This window comes from Thrips palmi, unplaced genomic scaffold (assembly GCF_012932325.1).
Source record: "Thrips palmi isolate BJ-2018 unplaced genomic scaffold, TpBJ-2018v1 HiC_scaffold_17, whole genome shotgun sequence".
NCBI classification, from domain to species: Eukaryota; Metazoa; Arthropoda; class Insecta; order Thysanoptera; family Thripidae; genus Thrips; species Thrips palmi.
The window spans coordinates 9,540,368-9,557,512 of NW_023144626.1; the positions used below are offsets into that span (position 1 = coordinate 9,540,368).

The window sequence follows — 17,145 nt, forward strand, 5'->3', positions numbered from 1 at the left end:
CCCCCTCCCCCCCGGTGTGTGTGTGTCTGCGCGCGCGCGTGTGTGTGTGCGTGTCTCTCTGCCAAGGACACTAATAATTGCGCCAAAGTTACGGACGGCCATCGTCACTTCGCGGATCATTACCCACCATTCTGTTTTTTTGTTGAGTGAACTTCTTCATTGCGTCCTTGGTGCCTTCCCCACTCGCGCCAGTACGGCCCATGGCCCCTAGGCCCCCCCCTCTTCCCTAGCTTGTTCTAAAGGCCTTGCATCCAGCTGGCTGTGAGCCCCCCTCCCTTGATCCTCCCCATAAACATATAAACTATAAACAGACAAGGCAGCCGAAGGCAGCCAGAGCAAACATCGGCATGCTGCGTACAATCTTACTTTACTGCACCTCTCTCTTCGAGAAAAAAAATACTAGCATCCGCCCCTTATTCTGATGGGTAAAATGAAAAGAGACATCCCTCTAGGCTATGGCTTAACAGTCCTTCGGAATCAGTGCATGGCTGCTATGTTCAAATTGCGCGCTACTTCTTACAAGTTTCTCATACTCACACGCCCTTTATGAGCATTCCCTTCCTAGTATCGGTGGTTTTCTTTTTCTGGCCGAAACATATACAGCTTTTATTCGATTTTTGGCTTGGAATTCTGGAAAATAATTTGGTATGCCTTCGTTTGGTGTATAGAGATAAATGCGTTCGCCTTCAGTAGCCTTTAGGACTCTAGCCTTCAGTATCTGAGCGAGAAATTTGTCTTCTACAGGGCTGGAGAAGTGGGGGGGGGGGGGGGGGGGCTGAGACGGGTGGGGGTGGGCGGGGATGCTGACCGAATTGCCGAGTGGTCAAACAGGTACACAGCTGTCGCAGGTTTTGTGTTTTGCTTATTTCGGTCAATAAATCGCGATTAGTCATTTGAAGTGGCATGGTAGCACGTATGATTCTTTGTGTGTGCGAGTCGTTCAGAAGTCTGTGCGCATCTCCGTATTTTGACTATTTCTCGAAGCATCGTTTAATGTGTTCTGCTAGGCTTCCGAACAATTTGCTGTGTTTTGTTTACAAGTTGCCGATGCCTCATCGACTGTTGCACGTTTTTGCATCAAACAGAACACGTTTTGATGTGGCGGAATCCATTTTCCATCATTTGAAAGCAGAAAAATTGTTTTCCGTTTTTAAAAAACTTTTTTTTTTATTAGCATTTGGAAGCAATAGCATTCAGCATTCAGGTGTCATTAGTACACTGCAACATATTTTGAGTATCAATAGTTCATTCTATCAAAGAATATCTTTTCAACCTGTCAGAGTTTCTTTCTTTTATTACGAAGATGCTCTGGGAGGTTAGGAATGGATCTTTTATTTTCATTTCATATCACAAGATCAAATCGAAGATTTTACATTTTGGTAGATTAATACACTTTTCTTTTGGAAAAAAATGCCACGACAATTATTTTTGCCCTTTGCATTGTATTGTCGCAATTATTTGAATAGCTGTTGCTAAAATTCTTTCCGATCTCAATGTTTTTCAGATATGCTCTGATGCGTTCGCAAGCTTATAATGCATCAATGCATGAATGCATCAATTCGTGCCTTATAAAAATTTGGCTTGTTTCATGATTTGTATCGGCATCTGTTGTGTGAGTGAAATTTTAATCCAAACCAGTTTTCAGACCTAAATTTAGGAGCTAGTTAGGTTCTTATGTTCATATGCAACCCAGCTCTGCCTTTAATAGCTCTTGTTGTTTGTTTGTTTCAGAAGTCCTGTGGTTCAAAGCAACATGACAAAAAAACTTGAATTTGACTGGCACATTAAGGTGCCCAACGTGCTGGTAAATGGATGTGAATTTGATATGTGGACAGAAGAAGAGGGCTTGGAATCAAACTGCCTCTTTAAAGTAGACGAATACGGTTTTTTTATTAATTGGAAGAAAGAAGGCTGTGTGAGTGTAAATTTAATTCTTGTCGGTTGAAGCTCCAACAACTACTATGATTTATATTTAACTCTGTCTTGTGTATATTCAACTAGGATGGCGATGTTCTCGAGCTTTGCCAAGTCAGTGACATCAGGAAAGGAGGAATTTCAAAGGTGAGATCTTACTCATTTACAGTAATCATGATTTCTTATCTTACCAATCACAATTTAGGTTTTCATCCCTGGTTGCCAAGAGCGAATCAAACTAGCAACTAGTCAAAAATCAAGCCTAGAATCCTTGACTTTGTGCATTTTTACTCACATTCACCAATTAGAATGTAGGTCTTGAATTCTGTATGAATAATTATCTACTAGATTAGAGTCAATCTTGTTTGTATCTCTAGTTTAGCCTGTAGCACTTAAATAACCAGTCTTCTGATAGGGATTAGTCGGTCTTGTCTACCCTTTCGTAATTGTTGCATATGTCATCTCTGATACTAAGTCTAATGCATGTCCACCACTGTTTTAGGACTCAAAGCTCTATAGTCAAATGCAAACCAATTATGGAGACAGCACTTTTGAAGATAGAGTATTGACTATATGTAGTGGCAGAGATTATGTGAACATAAACTATCACCATGTGGTCTGTCCTGATAGTAAAACAGCAGAGGTAAGTTCTTTCATACTATGTTGCCTATTTTAATATGGTTTAACTGGAAAACAGCACTTAAAGTTTGATACCTTTCAAGAGTGGTCTTTTGGAAAAGAACAACAAAACAATGTCCCTCAGTTAAATTAAGAAATGGAATGTGTAGTCCTACCTGGGTTTGGTTTGTATATTGATTCAGAAAAAGAAAATACATCTCCGTGTTTTTGAGAAAAAAGGGAAGAAGGGAAATAGGTGTGGAATGAAGAGCAGTGAATTTTCATTCTTTCAGAATACCTAGATGATCCAAACACATGAATCAAAGTCATGTAGTTTTATTTACCAGGTTTTGTGAAAACTTCTCCCTTTTAGAGTCCATGTGTGAACTAAACAATTATGACTAAGTTGCACTATCTTTCATTACATGCCATTTCAGGATTGGCTAAAGGGTATCCGGCTCATAACTCACAATTTAAAAGCAAATAATGTTTGCCCAATGACATGTCTCAAGAAACAGTAAGTGGACCTCAACGAGGCTAAACTAAGACGCTTGCTTGACTTTGGCCATGCCATTTTTATCAGTTGGTATTTTTTACTGCCTGCTATTAAATTGGGTAATATTCTGTGGTTTAAATATGCATGACTCTAATTTCATTTGAGTTTTAATGTTTTACAGGTATAATTTTTAATTTGCTGTCACTTACTCACAATTAATCTACACCACTTAATCATAATACGTAATAATTAAACTGAAGATTTCGCACTTAGCATCCCTGTTTGAAACATTTCAAATGTATTTGGTTTAACTTTGCTGTTAATGTAAGATACTGGGTGGGTTAGACTTCTTATCAAGATTTTTGAGCTGGCAGCTGCTGCTTCCCTGTCAGCCTGTCTACCTTAGACTTTTGCCAGACTACAAGGACGGGCAGGGCACCAATTGCTCACATACAGGGACAATGTGAGACTTCCTTTTAGGCGGTGCGAAATCAAAGACGGGCAGGAGACCTGCTGCCTCTCCTTTTTTTGATCCCCCTTGTTGCTAAATGGACCCATTAATAATGTAAATGTAGAAATTATGGTGAGCCCTTCAAGCCACTGCAACTTATCTTGGCTATCAAATTTTGAAAACAGCAGAAAAGCTTCTAGGCTATGCTTCTTTTAATTGCACCACTTAACTAAAGACACATAATTAGAATGTAGTTAAGAGGCAGTTTTTATTTTATTTGGTTCTTCAGCACAGCACATTAAATTTTAGATACGTAGAAACGTCTGTTGAGGCATGTTTTATTTTGGTTCAAAATTTGAAACTTTTAGTCTCTGCAAGAGTGGTTTTGTAGTTCAACAATTTGTCACATTATGCCTGCTCTTGGACAGAGATTCCAGTGCATATAGGTTAAAGTTGAAACATTTGTGTGTAGCCGTTGACTTTTTTTATATTTGTTCAGGTCTAAATCTATTTTTCATTTTGCTTTTATTTTTCACCCCAAATGCTGTTTTTGCATGACTTTGCTTGACTGTGTCTGTTCCTTTTTTGTTGCGCTTGGGGATTGATATCAATCACAAGGAGTGGCAGAATGGCCTGCGCAAGATAACTCACAACAACAAAATGAACAACGTCTGTGTCTCTACAAACCTCATGAAGCAGTAAGTCTTAAATTAGCATGTCAATTGTCACCAACACATCTCTCTCATTCTATTTGAAACAAACCAGTACCATATCAATATGGTGTGTTCTTTTTCTCCACTTTCATGTACATTTCCAGATATTCTTCCGTCATTGATGTTTTGTTTATTGACACCATTTACTTAAGTGCATGAGGCATGTGTCCTTAATGTAAGAAATATTTTTTGCACGAAAGTAAATTTGGTTTCAGTATTTCCAATGTGCCTAATACAATTTAAAAAACTGTCTTAAAAATGTTTACTGTTTGAATGTTAAATGTTGTTTTCTGTTTTTGACTTTATGCACAGTGTGATGTTCAATGTTCTTTTACAGTTGGATGCAACTATGCATGAAAACTGACCCTCAAGGTAAAGTTCCAGTCAACAGAGTTGTCAAAACATTTGCCTCAGGTAAAAAAGACACAAAAGATATTATCAAATACTTAGATGATCTTGAGCTGCGAAACAAAACGGAGAAAGGAAAGGTCTGTAGTGAGGTTGATTACTGAAGTTACTTCAAAACGTTGTTTTCAGACTGCATAAAACTCTATGTTTATTTCTGTTACAGAATGATTTTATTGATTCTAAAGATTTCACTTTTGAAAAGTTTTACACACTTTATCATAAGATTTGTCCACGAACTGATGACATTGGTGATTTATTCTCTGCAATGTACGTAATATGCTTTGGATGTTTTTACATGAAAACAATTAGAGATGTAGTACTTGTATTTATTTTAAATTCTTACACAGTGCATCTGAGGACGAAGACTACATTACTGTAACAGAGTTCATAAAATTTTTAAATGAGAAGCAGAGAGATCCGCGCCTAAATGAGGTCCTATACCCAATGTACAACGAAGTACGTGCAATGCAAATTATCAGCACATATGAGCAAGATGAGAAAACTAAGAAATCAAGTATGTGCCAAATTCATCTGTATTATATTTTACTTTGATTATAATGTCTGAAATTTTGAATATTTCTTGTACTTTTAGAAAAGCTTTCTAAGGATGGTTTCACAAGATATCTTATGTCTGATGAGAATGCTCCTGTTTTCCTTGATCGCTTGGATGTTTACATGAATATGGATCAGCCCTTGCCTCATTATTACATAAACTCTTCCCACAACACCTACCTCACTGGAAGGCAGTTTTATGGCAAGTCTAGTGTAGAAATGTACAGACAAGTGTTGCTAGCAGGCTGCAGGCAAGTATTCTTCCTCCAAATTTTCGCTTGGTAAGAAGGTTTCATCTCTCACTATTTTGACTGGGCTTTTGCAGGTGCATTGAGCTTGATTGCTGGGATGGAGATGAAGAACCAATCATCACTCATGGAAAAGCAATGTGTACAGCAATTCCATTCAGGGTAAGAAGTCAGTGCATTAAAGCGGTAACTTCATTTTTGCTGTCGATAAAAAGTTTTCCTTCTTGCCTTTCTAGGAGGTCATTCATGCTATTAAGGACACTGCCTTTGAAACATCTGAGTATCCTGTCATCTTGTCTTTGGAAAATCACTGCAGGAAAGCTCAGCAATATATTTTAGCCAAATGTTGTGATGACATTTTTGGTGATCTCCTTTTGAAAGAACCTCTCAAAGATTACCCAGTATGTACTTACTCTCAAACCTAATGACTGATTTGAAACACTCATATTCTTTTTCTATGTATCCATCCATATCTACTTTTTAAAAAAATCTTTGTAGATTCAGCCTGGTGCCCCATTACCATCACCAAATGCATTGAAAAAGAAAATTCTTATCAAAAACAAACGTTTAGATCCAGAAAAAGAGAGAGAAGAAATGGAAAAGTTCAAGACTGGAAAACTGAATGATGATGATGGTGAAAAAGAGGATTCAGCTGCCCCATCTCCGACTGTCATATCCTTAGACAAGAAGGTAAATTTGATTTATATATTGGAGCAGTTATTGCACTTACCCTGGTATTGTAATAATGAATACTGTACTTTTGTTTAAAAAATTGTGCCGAAGTAAATTTATTTTTTTGAAATTAGCTGGGATCATGCATTTCTGTCGGATAAGTAATGTTCTTTTACAGCGGAAGATATTAGTGGCAAGCAAAAGATTGGATAAAGGTTCAGGTCAAGAAGACATTGACTTGTTTTTGAAAGGTGAACTAGTCTTAGTTGAAGGGGAAAAGGATAATATTTCTGTACCCTCAAACTCATCTATCGATAAGAAGGTGACCTTTTTATTCAGATTGTTTGATGCAGATTTTTCTACTCAGTTCAGTCATGCATGTGTTATTGTTGTACATCACCCCTTAGGCTTTAATGGGTGTATTACTCAATTTTTGCCTTCAAAGTATAAGCTTTTTTGTTTGTTGTTTTATTTCAGCCATGTAAGAATTGTGTTTTTTCTTCTGATTTTATCTGTAGTTAATTTTTATTTTGCCATGCTTTTTTCTTTAGAAAATAGGGACTGTATTCCTGCTTCCTCTCTTTCTTTCTTTATCCTCATCTTCATCGTCTTGATCACTATCATCACCATCACAAATGCCATCTCTCTCCCTCTCTCTTCTTAGTTTTTTTTTCTTTTTTCTGGAACTGGTCACTTTTTCATGTATAATTGCATATAGTTTATCATAAAAAAGTATTTGAATTTGATTCAAAACTCAATGAAATATTTTTGCATTGTTGATGTTAGGCATTGCATTCACACATCAGTTTTGCTCCTTACTGTATTGCGTAGTGTCATGCACACTTTGAGTTCTGAACAATATGTTAATTTGCATGCAGACACAGTAATCTCATGCCTAACGTTTCACTGGTTCCATGTTCAGGTGTCTGATGTTCTGGAAGGGGTGCCTCTTCCCACTCATTACACTGGTTCAACTACAAATGTCCACCCCTGGCTTTCATCAATGGTAAATTATACCCAACCAGTCAAATTCCAAGGATTTGATGTAGCTGAAAGTAAGTGTTATTTTTGTCAGTAGCATGTGTCTGCTAACTCCTGTCCTGGCCATGAACTACTTACTTTGCTGATATCAATTTATTAGCTGTTTCCATTTTTGTGCAGGCCCTGTGCTTTGTGCTATTCATTGTTGTTGTTATTTAATTGAAGTTTAACTTTTTCCAAGAACCTATGTATTATTATTTTAACATGCAAGCTTAAGAGTTGGTTTGGTCTTTTTTCCAGGAAACAAACTTCATTACAATATGTCCTCTTTCAATGAAAGCAATGGTTTATCCTACTTGAAGTCACAGGCCATTGATTTTGTACAGTACAACAAGCGCCAGATGAGCAGGATATATCCCAGAGGAACTCGCCTTGAATCCACGAATTTTTTGCCTCAGGTGCATAGTTTTAAACATTCATCGGTGTCCTCCCGTCCATATCTTTTAAGTGATATATTTGTTCACAACTGTCATTGGAACTTGATTAATTTTATCGTCTTGCTTCTAAGGTATTTTGGAATGCTGGGTGTCAAATGGTAGCTTTGAACTTCCAAACTCCTGATTTGGCAATGCAACTCAATCAAGGCAAATTTGAATACAATGGCAATTGTGGCTACCTCTTAAAGCCTGACTTTATGCGAAGAGAGGATAAAGTATTTGATCCATTTGCTGACACCACTGTTGATGGAGTTATAGCTGCTCAATGCTCTGTGCAGGCATGTTACCACTTTTCACTGTTCGTTTGTTTGAGGTTACAGTTTAGAGTTGAAAGTTAATTCTCTAATGTGCATTTTTTGTTTTTGGTGGATAAAAGGTTATATCAGGGCAGTTTCTTTCGGACAAGAAAGTTGGCACTTATGTTGAAGTTGATATGTATGGACTTCCTACTGACACTATTCGCAAAGAGTTCAAAACTCGTCTAGTTCCTTCTAATGGATTGAATCCTTGCTACAATGAGAGTCCTTTCTTCTTCCGTAAGGTAAAGTACTGGTCAATAAAGTAGATTAATGTTTCATATTGATTCTTGAGACTTATAAGGAATACATTTTTTAGGTTGTTCTTCCTGACCTTGCTGTGTTGAGGTTTGGAGTTTTTGATGAGACAGGTAAACTGCTAGGTCAAAGAATTCTCCCCTTAGATGGACTCCAAACTGGCTATCGCCATATTGCACTTCGAACTGAAGCCAACTTTCCCATGTCCCTTCCGATGCTCTTCTGCAATATACAACTCAAAATTTATGTTCCTACTGGTTATGAAGGTTAATATTTTTTTTGCCGATCTTTTTTATTTACTTGACTTCTTTCAAAGGAAAATTGCAGGTATCCCTTAAAAATTGTGGTTTTTTTTTTTCAGATATTATGTATGCCCTTTCTGATCCACTGAAGTACCAATCAGATCTTGATAAACGGTCCAAGATGATACAGCAGATGGGTGTCGATGACGATGACGATGACAAAGCCAACAGGTCTGGTGGAAGTGAAGAAGGGAGTGCATCAGGTGGTACAGTGAAGAAGGGAAGTAAATCTGGTGGAAAAGATGAAGCTGCAACACCTTCCAGCAGCACAAGGGAAATTGGAAAGCTAGTCAGCCGCAACAGCTCTGCTTTGGTTGCTGGTATTTCCCTCATGGATAAATCTGATGGTAATTGGTTTTATTTTTGCTAAATACTGATTTAGCTGAATGTTTTGTGCAAAATCATACCTCTTAAACTATAATAATTATTTTTTGTTTGAAATCTAACAGTGCATGAGGAACCGATCAAGTTAGCAACTCTGGAAAAGGAAAAGAGTTTCATTAAATTGCTTAAGAAAAACAAAAAAGAAGTTGATTCTTTGCAGCGAAAACACAGCAAGGAATTACAAGCAGTTCAGAAAGCTCAGTGCTTGGCTATTGAAAAGCTCACCAAAGGCAAAAGGTGTGTGTTGTTATTTTTTCCATTCCTTCCCTGCCAACCCCCTCCTCTATAATTTTTGTTTCTTTGGCTATGATTTCTGTCTGAAAGAGATGTGTTCTTTTGTAGCTTTGGTACTAAGGAGGAGTTAAGTTCAGATCCTCAGATTCATGAACTTGTTGTTGAACAAATCAAGCAATGGTCAGACATCAAAGAGAAGCATCGTAGCTCTTCCTGGGAATTAAAGAAGCAGCACCTTGTGCAGCAGCATGATGTTTTAAAAAGCTTACTTGAAACAGCTCTGGCAGCAAAAATAAAACAGCAAGAAGCTCACCATGAAAGGTTTGTAATGTTTTTAAATACTCAGAGACTGCTTGTGCTCTTTTCCATTAATTTTATGTTGTCCTCTCTTTTTTTATAGAGAAATAAAGCAACTAAATCAAAAGCAAGCAAAGATACTGGTTGAAACTACAAGAGAAGTCAATAATGATAAAACATTGAAAAGTAAAACAGAGAAAGATAGATGTGTCCGTGAAAAGAAACAAACAAACATTAAGAAATTCATGGAAGAAATAAAGCAACTAGAAACAATTTTGAACAAAAGGAAGGATGATTTGAAGTCCAAACTCTTGCGTGAAAAGCAAAGTATAATGAAAGAAGTGGAAGAGGTACGTAAAGTCCAAGGAAACTTTCAGCTGGTTTATGATTGACCAAATTTCACACTTTGCTCACTTTGGTTCTAGCGTGCTGATGCTCATAGAAGAGAGCAAATAGAATGTCAACTCACTCCAAAGAAAGAATTTTTCGCCTGATCACTGAATAGAACCCTAAATTATTGCCAAATAAGTAATATGTGTCAAATATTAACCGTCTGCCTGGGAATTCTGGGCACTCTCCTTTAATCATTGGTCTTTGTAAAAGCTCTTTATGAAGTAAAATTATGTTGTTATGCTAAAAGCACCAACAACCTTGACTTCACTTTCATCCTTATAAATTAAACTAGATTATGTGGCTCCTTTAAGTACCCTTTGTTGTGACTCAAAGAGGTAAGCTTAGTGCTTATTCTATGCTAAATACGCTTTTTATTTCTATGCATTATTATCTTTTTATGTCATCTAGAAAGCTAATAACTCTTGTTGTGAAATTGGTGATATTTGAGAATGTACTCTCTGTCTATTTTATGTCTTGGATTAACGTTACCATAATGATATTTCTATGGGACAAAATTTAGAAAAAGAAAAAAAGCACAAAGAAAAAATAATTGGAAACAATTGTATGTGATATACTATAATGTTTTTGATTGCTTGTTTGTTTAAGATTAATACAAATTGCTGATACTAATTCTCATAAATTGCCATGTTCAAAAAGATGTCTGTGTTTTGCTGTTTTTCAAAGTCTGTCACTTTGAAGAAGCACAAAGTCCAAAGCACTCAGTACATGTTCTCTTTATTGTGCCTTTATTAGTTTCAATTGCAACACGAAGAGATAATGATAGCTTGACAATAAGTGACTGGGAACATTATAGTTGATACATTATTATATACTTCATTATTATATGCTATGTGGGTGGCTATGAAGTGTCACTAGTCCATGTATTCCTTGACTTATAGTTTTTAAAAGAAATTGGTACATGAGTATGTGAGTTAATTATTTAAATAATTAATTCCATAACTGCTAGTCATGTTGATTTTATCCTATTTTCAACTGGTTGTTACTTTTATGTTGCTAGTTAATTCTGAGAAGTAACTGTATGAGGTGAAAGGCCTTTGCGGCTTGCTTTTGAGAGGCATATATTTTTGTGTGTGAAGATTCCATTAAACATTTACCATTCCTGTATATTCTTCACTGGTTGCTGTTGCACATACCTCATGAATTTAGGGAAGCTCTGTGAGACTGAGAAGGTGGTTGTGTTTCTAAGGAGAAAGGGTAACTGTGCAACAATACAATTTTGTTTCGGGTTATCTAGCCCAACTATAAAATAAAAATACGTAGTCAATGCTATGATGTAGGTATCACTGTGTTAAAAAAATTGCTAATCTCGGCCCCCTACAGAAATCTTCTCCAGCATTTGGTTCTGTTTGGCTGAAATTAAAGATAGAAGGGATCTCAGTTCAGACAAGCAGTCCTTTCAATGACAGAACTGGAAATTTTTGTTAACCTATATCATATCATTTAAAAATTTATTCAACTCAAAAGTGCATCCATCCTATGAAATCAGAGGAAAAAGGTTCACCTCAGGTTTCATTACATGTTACGTCCGGGAGGTGCGGAATGTTTCTGTCTGAAAGGCAAGTTTAATATCTTAAACTTAGCATTTCCGCTCTCTTCTAAACATCTGTAATAATTGGGAGCTTTAGACTAACGATATTGTTTTATAAATGATTCAATGTACAATACTCATTGTTATTGATAATATCATATTGTACCACATCAATATCTTGCCACTATCATGAATTTTAAGCCACCATAAGATGTTGGACAGAAAAAATTTAATTGAGATATGGTGCAAGATCCAGAGGTATGAATGTGAGTGGGTGTTCTCTTTTAAAAGTTACTAGTACATCACTAATTTCTTACAGCTCTTCTCATTAAGCTTTGCTTCCTACTATTAAAGCTTTTATTGTGATATTCCTTGTGCATTTGTGTAATTTGTAGAAGTTTGTGTCAGTGAGGAAAATTTGAAGGCATTGGACAGCATTCTGATGGATCTGGTTCAGAAACGATGCAGTTATACGTTTTGCCTCCGCTAAATTTAGGATTAACATATCTGCACACATACTTAAGTCAATTGGTCCTTATTACAAAATAAATGCTATTATGTGGCATGTACATTTGTTATTGTCTGTGAAAGTCAAGCTGCCTGGGAGTGCACCAGGAAAGTGAGCCTCTTGCCTGACTTACAGGAAAGTCAGCGAGGGTCAGGCTGTCTGCTCAAAATTGTGAAACTCAGGTATGCGATGTCAGAAAGGGGTCACTAATAAGGACTGTCTGTTGGTCCCTCTCAAAGAGTGTGGTGTGCATCACTTGTATTCATCACCTTCGACATTTTTCATTCCCTGCTAGTACCAACGGCAGATTCATTTACCTAGTCCCAGACATTTCTGTGTTGTGCTTACTACTTCTGATTGTGTCTTTCATGTAAATAATGTGATTTGTTGTTACAGTATTGCAATTTTAAAAAATAAATCAAAAGGTTTTGTGGAAATATATATTATTTTCTCTGTCAAGCTTAATATGTGGAAGAAAAATTGTGTACCAAGTCATTTGCGCTATGGTCCCACAAATAACTTACTTTTACAGGAATAAAATTATGAATAAACTGATAACAATTTGTTCACTACCCTCTCTAAAAATATACCATCCCAAATTATAACATACTGACAAGGTATCAAAAAAAGATCAGTCAAAGAGGAAGTCAGAAAATAATTAACTTCCAAATGATGCAAGCCCCGAGAGCCAAATAGCCTTGCTTTGAGATGCTTTCATTTCAAACACATGTCGATGTTTAAGAGGGCTCAACACCCGTTCCATCACCCAGTTCTGTTTTAAATTAGATTTGCTTATTTCTTCCTTTAGGATGGCACTTAACTTGTGCAGATGCCCTGGAAAAAAGCAAGGAACATTTATTGCCCACCTGCTTCATTTAAACAAAATGTCTTTTTTAATTTTAAATGTATGTCTTACCAGTACACCAAACGGCATCAATATCCATGTGTCCTCCCAGGGTGGGTAGCAGGGAGATAGCTCCACCAGATAAAATGTTAATGACACCACCTGGGATTTCAGCTACTTCTAAAAGTTGTGCTAGCTCCAATGCAGGGGTAGAGCGCTCAAGATCAGTAACCACTACGCAGACATTGCCATATGCAATGGCTGCACCAATGAGTGTTATAAGGTCTGCAAGGGCGCTGCAAGCAGTTGCTGTGCACACTACTCCAATAACACCAAGGGGTTCCCTCATCACAACAACAGGCAGGCCACCATTAGCGACCTGGCTGGTCGACTGGATAGCCTTGTCACATATAGCAGCAAAATGGAAGAGGAGATTGACACACTCATTCACTTCTTGCTCACACTTCTTCAAATCCAAATTCTGGTACAGAGTCTGGAGGCATCTGGTGAAAACAAATCAAATTTATTATTATTTATATCTTTTTACAAGAAAGGTTCATTATTTCAGGCATCTTTTCTACCTTGCAAAGTGACTCTCTCGAGCTTTCAGTTTCTCAGCCAAATTATAAATAATTTGGGCACGATTGTGGGACCCTCTTTTCCACCACCCCTGCCGGACTTTCACAGCAGCTTCCACAGCATTTCTAACATCCTTCCTGAAACACATTACAAAAGGAAGAGTATTATTAAAGATAATGCAATTATTTTCTTTTAAAAGAATAAGAAAGTGATAGAAATAATATTTTTAAAATTACCTGTTTGCCTCAGGGACCACTGCAATTGACTCTCCGTTTGCTCCAAGAACTGTTCTGTATGTATTTGAGTTTGGTCTCTTATGACCTCCTCCATAGAATAATTTGTAAGTTTGATCAACAGCAGATATTTCGGTTGCCGATGGTACTAAAGGGAGCAAACTTGTGGAGGCACTTGGGTAAGATTGAAGCAGGTAGGCTGTAGAATCGCTTGATGGCTTGAGAAATTCCAACAGACCTGATGATAATGAAAGTTGAATTTATAGAAATGCATGTATTTAAGTTGCACTCTGAAATGGTATTGAGAGTGTAAGACAATATTACCTTCTTTTCCAAGAAAGCTTCCACTCCCAGTGAAGTTCCGTCCGCTAATTGGAATGCTAGCATCCAAAAGTCCATGACTATTTATCCAGACAGTACTTGTCTAACAAATTGGCAAAGAAAGAAAAGATGCAGTCAACAAATTTAACTGACATTCAAGGTATAAATTTAAAAATATCAACAACCCAAAAACAAGTATGTACCTGCATTTGCAGTGCTGACTCCCAAGCAAATGCAGAACTCTCAGTCCAAATTGATGCAGCCATTCCACCACCGCAGTGGTTGGCAATGCCTACTGCCTCTTTGGCAGACCGGGCTGCAACAACATGTACAGCTGGGCACACATCAATCGCTCGAAGAACTGGCACAGATGGAGGAGCCGAAGAAAAGATGACAGTAGGTGCCCAGTCATCAGAATTTGAAGCAGATGGCTTCACAACCTGCCATCACATGAAAAAAATCAAGAAGTTCAGAAAGTATTTCTTATGCAGGGGTGAGAGCAAACAGAGGAACATTCTTAAGAATGACTAACTTACCTCAGAGCTTGGATCAATCGTTAACATTTCCTTAAGTTTTTTGCTAATGGAGCTGTCGGCCACACTATGGCTGACATCAGCCATCTTTTCAAAGGTGCTTCCTGTTTTCAATGATTTGATGCGTGCTGTCAGTTTAGACTTTAGGGCTGAATACACGGACTCTTGGACAATTAAAAGACGCAGTGCCCAGGGATCCTGGAAAAGGATAATTTGTTTAGAGAATTTTTCAATACAATTCGGAGCTGTGACAAAACTATTGCATACCTGTCCCTGGTTTATCCAAGCAGCATCGATCACACAGTCAACAACAGCATCAAGGTCTGCTGAATCTAGCACTATCATTGGAACACAACCATTGAGCACTGAAACACAACACATTAATTATCTTGTAACTTGATCTTAAAAATGAAATTAAGATACAGAGTAATGAGAGTTACATACACATCACATGATTTTGTTGCAGGTCTAAGGTGTTTGAAAAGATGCTACGGCCAAGGCAAGGTGAGCCAACCACAGCAACTTTTCTTACTTGGTTGTCATGAACAACTGGACAAAGCATTTCATCAGAATGGTCTTGTGGCACGACATTAATGACACCTGGAGGAACTCTGAAAATACAACATTGATTTTAATAAAATAACAACAAATGATTGATTCCAATTTTTTAAATATGTCTAAAGGGAAGCAAACACAAACCCTGATGCAGTGCATATGTGTGCAAGAAGAAGTGCTGACAAGCAATTGGACACATGCGGAAGAAGCGTGATCGTATTACCTGCCGCAAGGGCAGGAGCGATAATCATTGCTAAACTTGACAGTGGGGCACTGCCAGATGTGTATGCAGCAACAGGTCCTGAAATGGAACAACTTAAGAAAATAAGCTGTTACTAGATGGAAAGAATAAGGAAAGAGATAAATTTGAAACAAACCATGAGGTTTCCATTCTTTCAATTCAGTTTTGATGAGCTGGGCCCATCCTGCATAATAGTAAAATGTTCGGATGGCTGCTGGGACGTCTAACTCTCGAACATTGCCAACCTGAACACCTCGACTGAGTGCTTCCACTTCACAAAGGAGAGAAATGTGCTTTTGAAGTTGTCTTGCAATGCTACATAGCAAAACAAATGAAAAATATCAATAGCAAGATTCATTCCTGTACACTGTCTTCCCAGAAGAGATTACAGTTTGATTTCACTCACCTGTAAATTATACTTGCTCTCTCATGTCCATCGAGTTCTGCCCACTTTGAAAAAGCATTGGAAGAAGCTGACACAGATGCTGAATAGTCTTCATCTTTATCTAGCATGAAACACACAGAAAAATTGACACCTGTTGACACAAGAGTAGTTTTCTCTGACTGTGGAGAGCTCTTCATCTTGCCATTAATAAAAGGACCGAAATTTTCAACATTGTCCAATAACCAGGCCTGGAGGAAGATTTAAACATCTGTTAGAGAGTATTCGACAACCATTAAGAAACCATCGAAAGAAATGTAAACTAACCTCAGCCAAACTTTTTCCTTCAGAAACCGGTCCATATTCCATGCTGTCAAATATTTGTTGAATACTGGGTTTGCTGCCTGAATCTTTAGACATGGTTTTCAAAATATTGCTGTCACGAACTGCGATTGACAAAATGTCATAGGAGCAGACGATGTGTGGCCCTTGCCCTTGCCCTTATCACTTTCGTCTATTTACTGTGCCGCGATGAAGCAAGCAATCAGACCCCGCCTTCGGGTGAAAATGTGCCGAAGACACGCCAAGGTGTGCCTAATCCTAAGAGTCGATCAAACAAATACGCCACTAGATATGTCTGGCAGATAACAGGCATCAGCTGGTGCCGTGTTGCCGGCGGCGACGGTCCTTCTCTCTTTGTTTTGAACGGAAGGAAAGATAGGGGAGGGGAGGGGGCATCAGCGCTGGGAGGTACAGGGAGGGGAGGGGGAGAGTGGGAGGCGGGACGAGGGAGGGGGCTATTTATTTAAGATCGTTGTTTCTGATTTGCGGCAAGTGTTGGCAAATCCTATCTGGCTGTTTCTTGAAAATAGGTCCTGAATACGTGTGGGATCGAACTGTTGCTTCACGCCCTCGGATCTCGGCCTCGGCTGTGCCTGTCCCCTCCACAAACTACGAGCAGAGCTTAAATTTTAGGTCCCTAGAACGCTGGTCTCTCTCTAGTTCCAGATTTCTTAGGGTCGACTTCTAGAAAACCGATGCCTATAATATGCATATCCATTAAATCACGCCCCCTTGTTATATCGAAATATTTTGATATGGATCGCTCAAGAGGCCCACTTTGTTGCATTTCTTTGTGTCATAGGGGGAATGCCCAAGCTCAAACCTGCGACAGAAAATGTCGCTCTTGTCTAAAATTTTAATTTGATTCATTTGACTTTTTTCTTGGGGTTGATTCAATGAGAACGTTTCTCTGAGGGGCGAGCCAGCTGCACACTAACCTAGGGTAGGCAGAGGTAGAAGCAGACAACCCTTTGCCTCTCCTCTCTCTGTCCGATTCTGTCTGCCGTCTGATTCCGAACACTGCTTTGTCGCTCTGTCTCTCTCGCACCCCTACGGACCGCCCCATGAGTGCGAGAGAGACAGAGCGACGAAAGCAGTGCTCGGAATCAGACGGCTGATTCCGAGAGTGAGGTTCCGTCGGTCCGTCTGCCTTTCTCACATCCGCACGGGCCGCCGCCGCCCTTTGAGTGCGAGATAGAGATAGAGAGAGACCTCTCGGCACCAGTCTGCAGGCAGGCGTGCTTCGCAGTGCTTCGCGCTGGGATGAAGTATGGGGCGAGGCGGCGGGAGCGAGAGGGAAGGCTCGCAGCATCAGCGACAGCAGCGAAGCCGAAGCGAAGCTGA

The 17,145-nt window shown here is 38.5% G+C and overlaps 2 protein-coding genes across 14 annotated transcripts; one reads left to right on the top strand and one right to left on the bottom strand.

The window, feature by feature from the left end:
- Window positions 1-794: 794 nt before the first annotated feature.
- On the top strand, window positions 795-12,227 carry LOC117643273 (1-phosphatidylinositol 4,5-bisphosphate phosphodiesterase-like). Of its 13 annotated transcripts, none has more exons than XM_034382057.1 (24): window positions 795-831; window positions 1,505-1,612; window positions 1,732-1,915; window positions 2,002-2,061; window positions 2,417-2,557; window positions 2,970-3,049; window positions 4,530-4,680; window positions 4,764-4,867; window positions 4,948-5,114; window positions 5,193-5,403; window positions 5,478-5,562; window positions 5,637-5,801; window positions 5,899-6,090; window positions 6,251-6,394; window positions 6,995-7,127; window positions 7,354-7,511; window positions 7,622-7,828; window positions 7,927-8,091; window positions 8,166-8,370; window positions 8,466-8,753; window positions 8,856-9,027; window positions 9,133-9,345; window positions 9,425-9,671; window positions 9,747-12,227. In XM_034382057.1, the coding sequence occupies exons 3-24, from the start codon at window positions 1,754-1,756 to the stop codon at window positions 9,813-9,815; spliced, it is 3,519 nt and encodes a 1,172-aa protein (XP_034237948.1). In that variant the 5' UTR covers window positions 795-831; window positions 1,505-1,612; window positions 1,732-1,753; the 3' UTR covers window positions 9,816-12,227. The 13 variants fall into 13 exon arrangements, with proteins under 13 accessions (XP_034237948.1, XP_034237944.1, XP_034237949.1 ...); XM_034382053.1 differs by lacking the exon at window positions 2,970-3,049 and adding an exon at window positions 4,098-4,177; XM_034382058.1 differs by lacking the exon at window positions 2,970-3,049 and adding an exon at window positions 4,098-4,177 and having other exon boundaries at window positions 1,735-1,915.
- LOC117643275 (aldehyde dehydrogenase family 16 member A1-like) lies at window positions 12,198-16,170 on the bottom strand. Its single transcript, XM_034382067.1, has 13 exons — window positions 15,787-16,170; window positions 15,484-15,710; window positions 15,214-15,392; window positions 14,981-15,137; window positions 14,726-14,892; window positions 14,549-14,646; window positions 14,285-14,479; window positions 13,952-14,188; window positions 13,752-13,851; window positions 13,431-13,665; window positions 13,197-13,331; window positions 12,688-13,118; window positions 12,198-12,605 (listed from the first exon to the last, which is right to left on the bottom strand). Exons 1-13 carry the CDS (start codon window positions 15,877-15,879, stop codon window positions 12,430-12,432), a joined length of 2,430 nt encoding a protein of 809 aa, XP_034237958.1. The 5' UTR covers window positions 15,880-16,170; the 3' UTR covers window positions 12,198-12,429.
- Between the last annotated feature and the right edge of the window lie 975 nt (window positions 16,171-17,145).

Excerpts from the sequence above, each read along its gene's own strand:
- LOC117643273 (XM_034382057.1), top strand. The coding sequence starts at position 1,754 with ATGACAAAAAAACTTGAATTTGACTGGCACATTAAGGTGCCCAACGTG. Across the intron at positions 5,563-5,636 it reads GTACAGCAATTCCATTCAGG|GAGGTCATTCATGCTATTAA; the intron begins GTAAGAAGTCAG and ends TTGCCTTTCTAG. Across the intron at positions 7,829-7,926 it reads CTGCTCAATGCTCTGTGCAG|GTTATATCAGGGCAGTTTCT; the intron begins GCATGTTACCAC and ends GGTGGATAAAAG.
- LOC117643275 (XM_034382067.1), bottom strand. The coding sequence starts at position 15,879 with ATGTCTAAAGATTCAGGCAGCAAACCCAGTATTCAACAAATATTTGAC. Across the intron at positions 15,138-15,213 it reads GAAAGAATGGAAACCTCATG|GACCTGTTGCTGCATACACA; the intron begins GTTTGTTTCAAA and ends GTTCCATTTCAG. Across the intron at positions 14,189-14,284 it reads CGATTGATCCAAGCTCTGAG|GTTGTGAAGCCATCTGCTTC; the intron begins GTAAGTTAGTCA and ends ATGTGATGGCAG.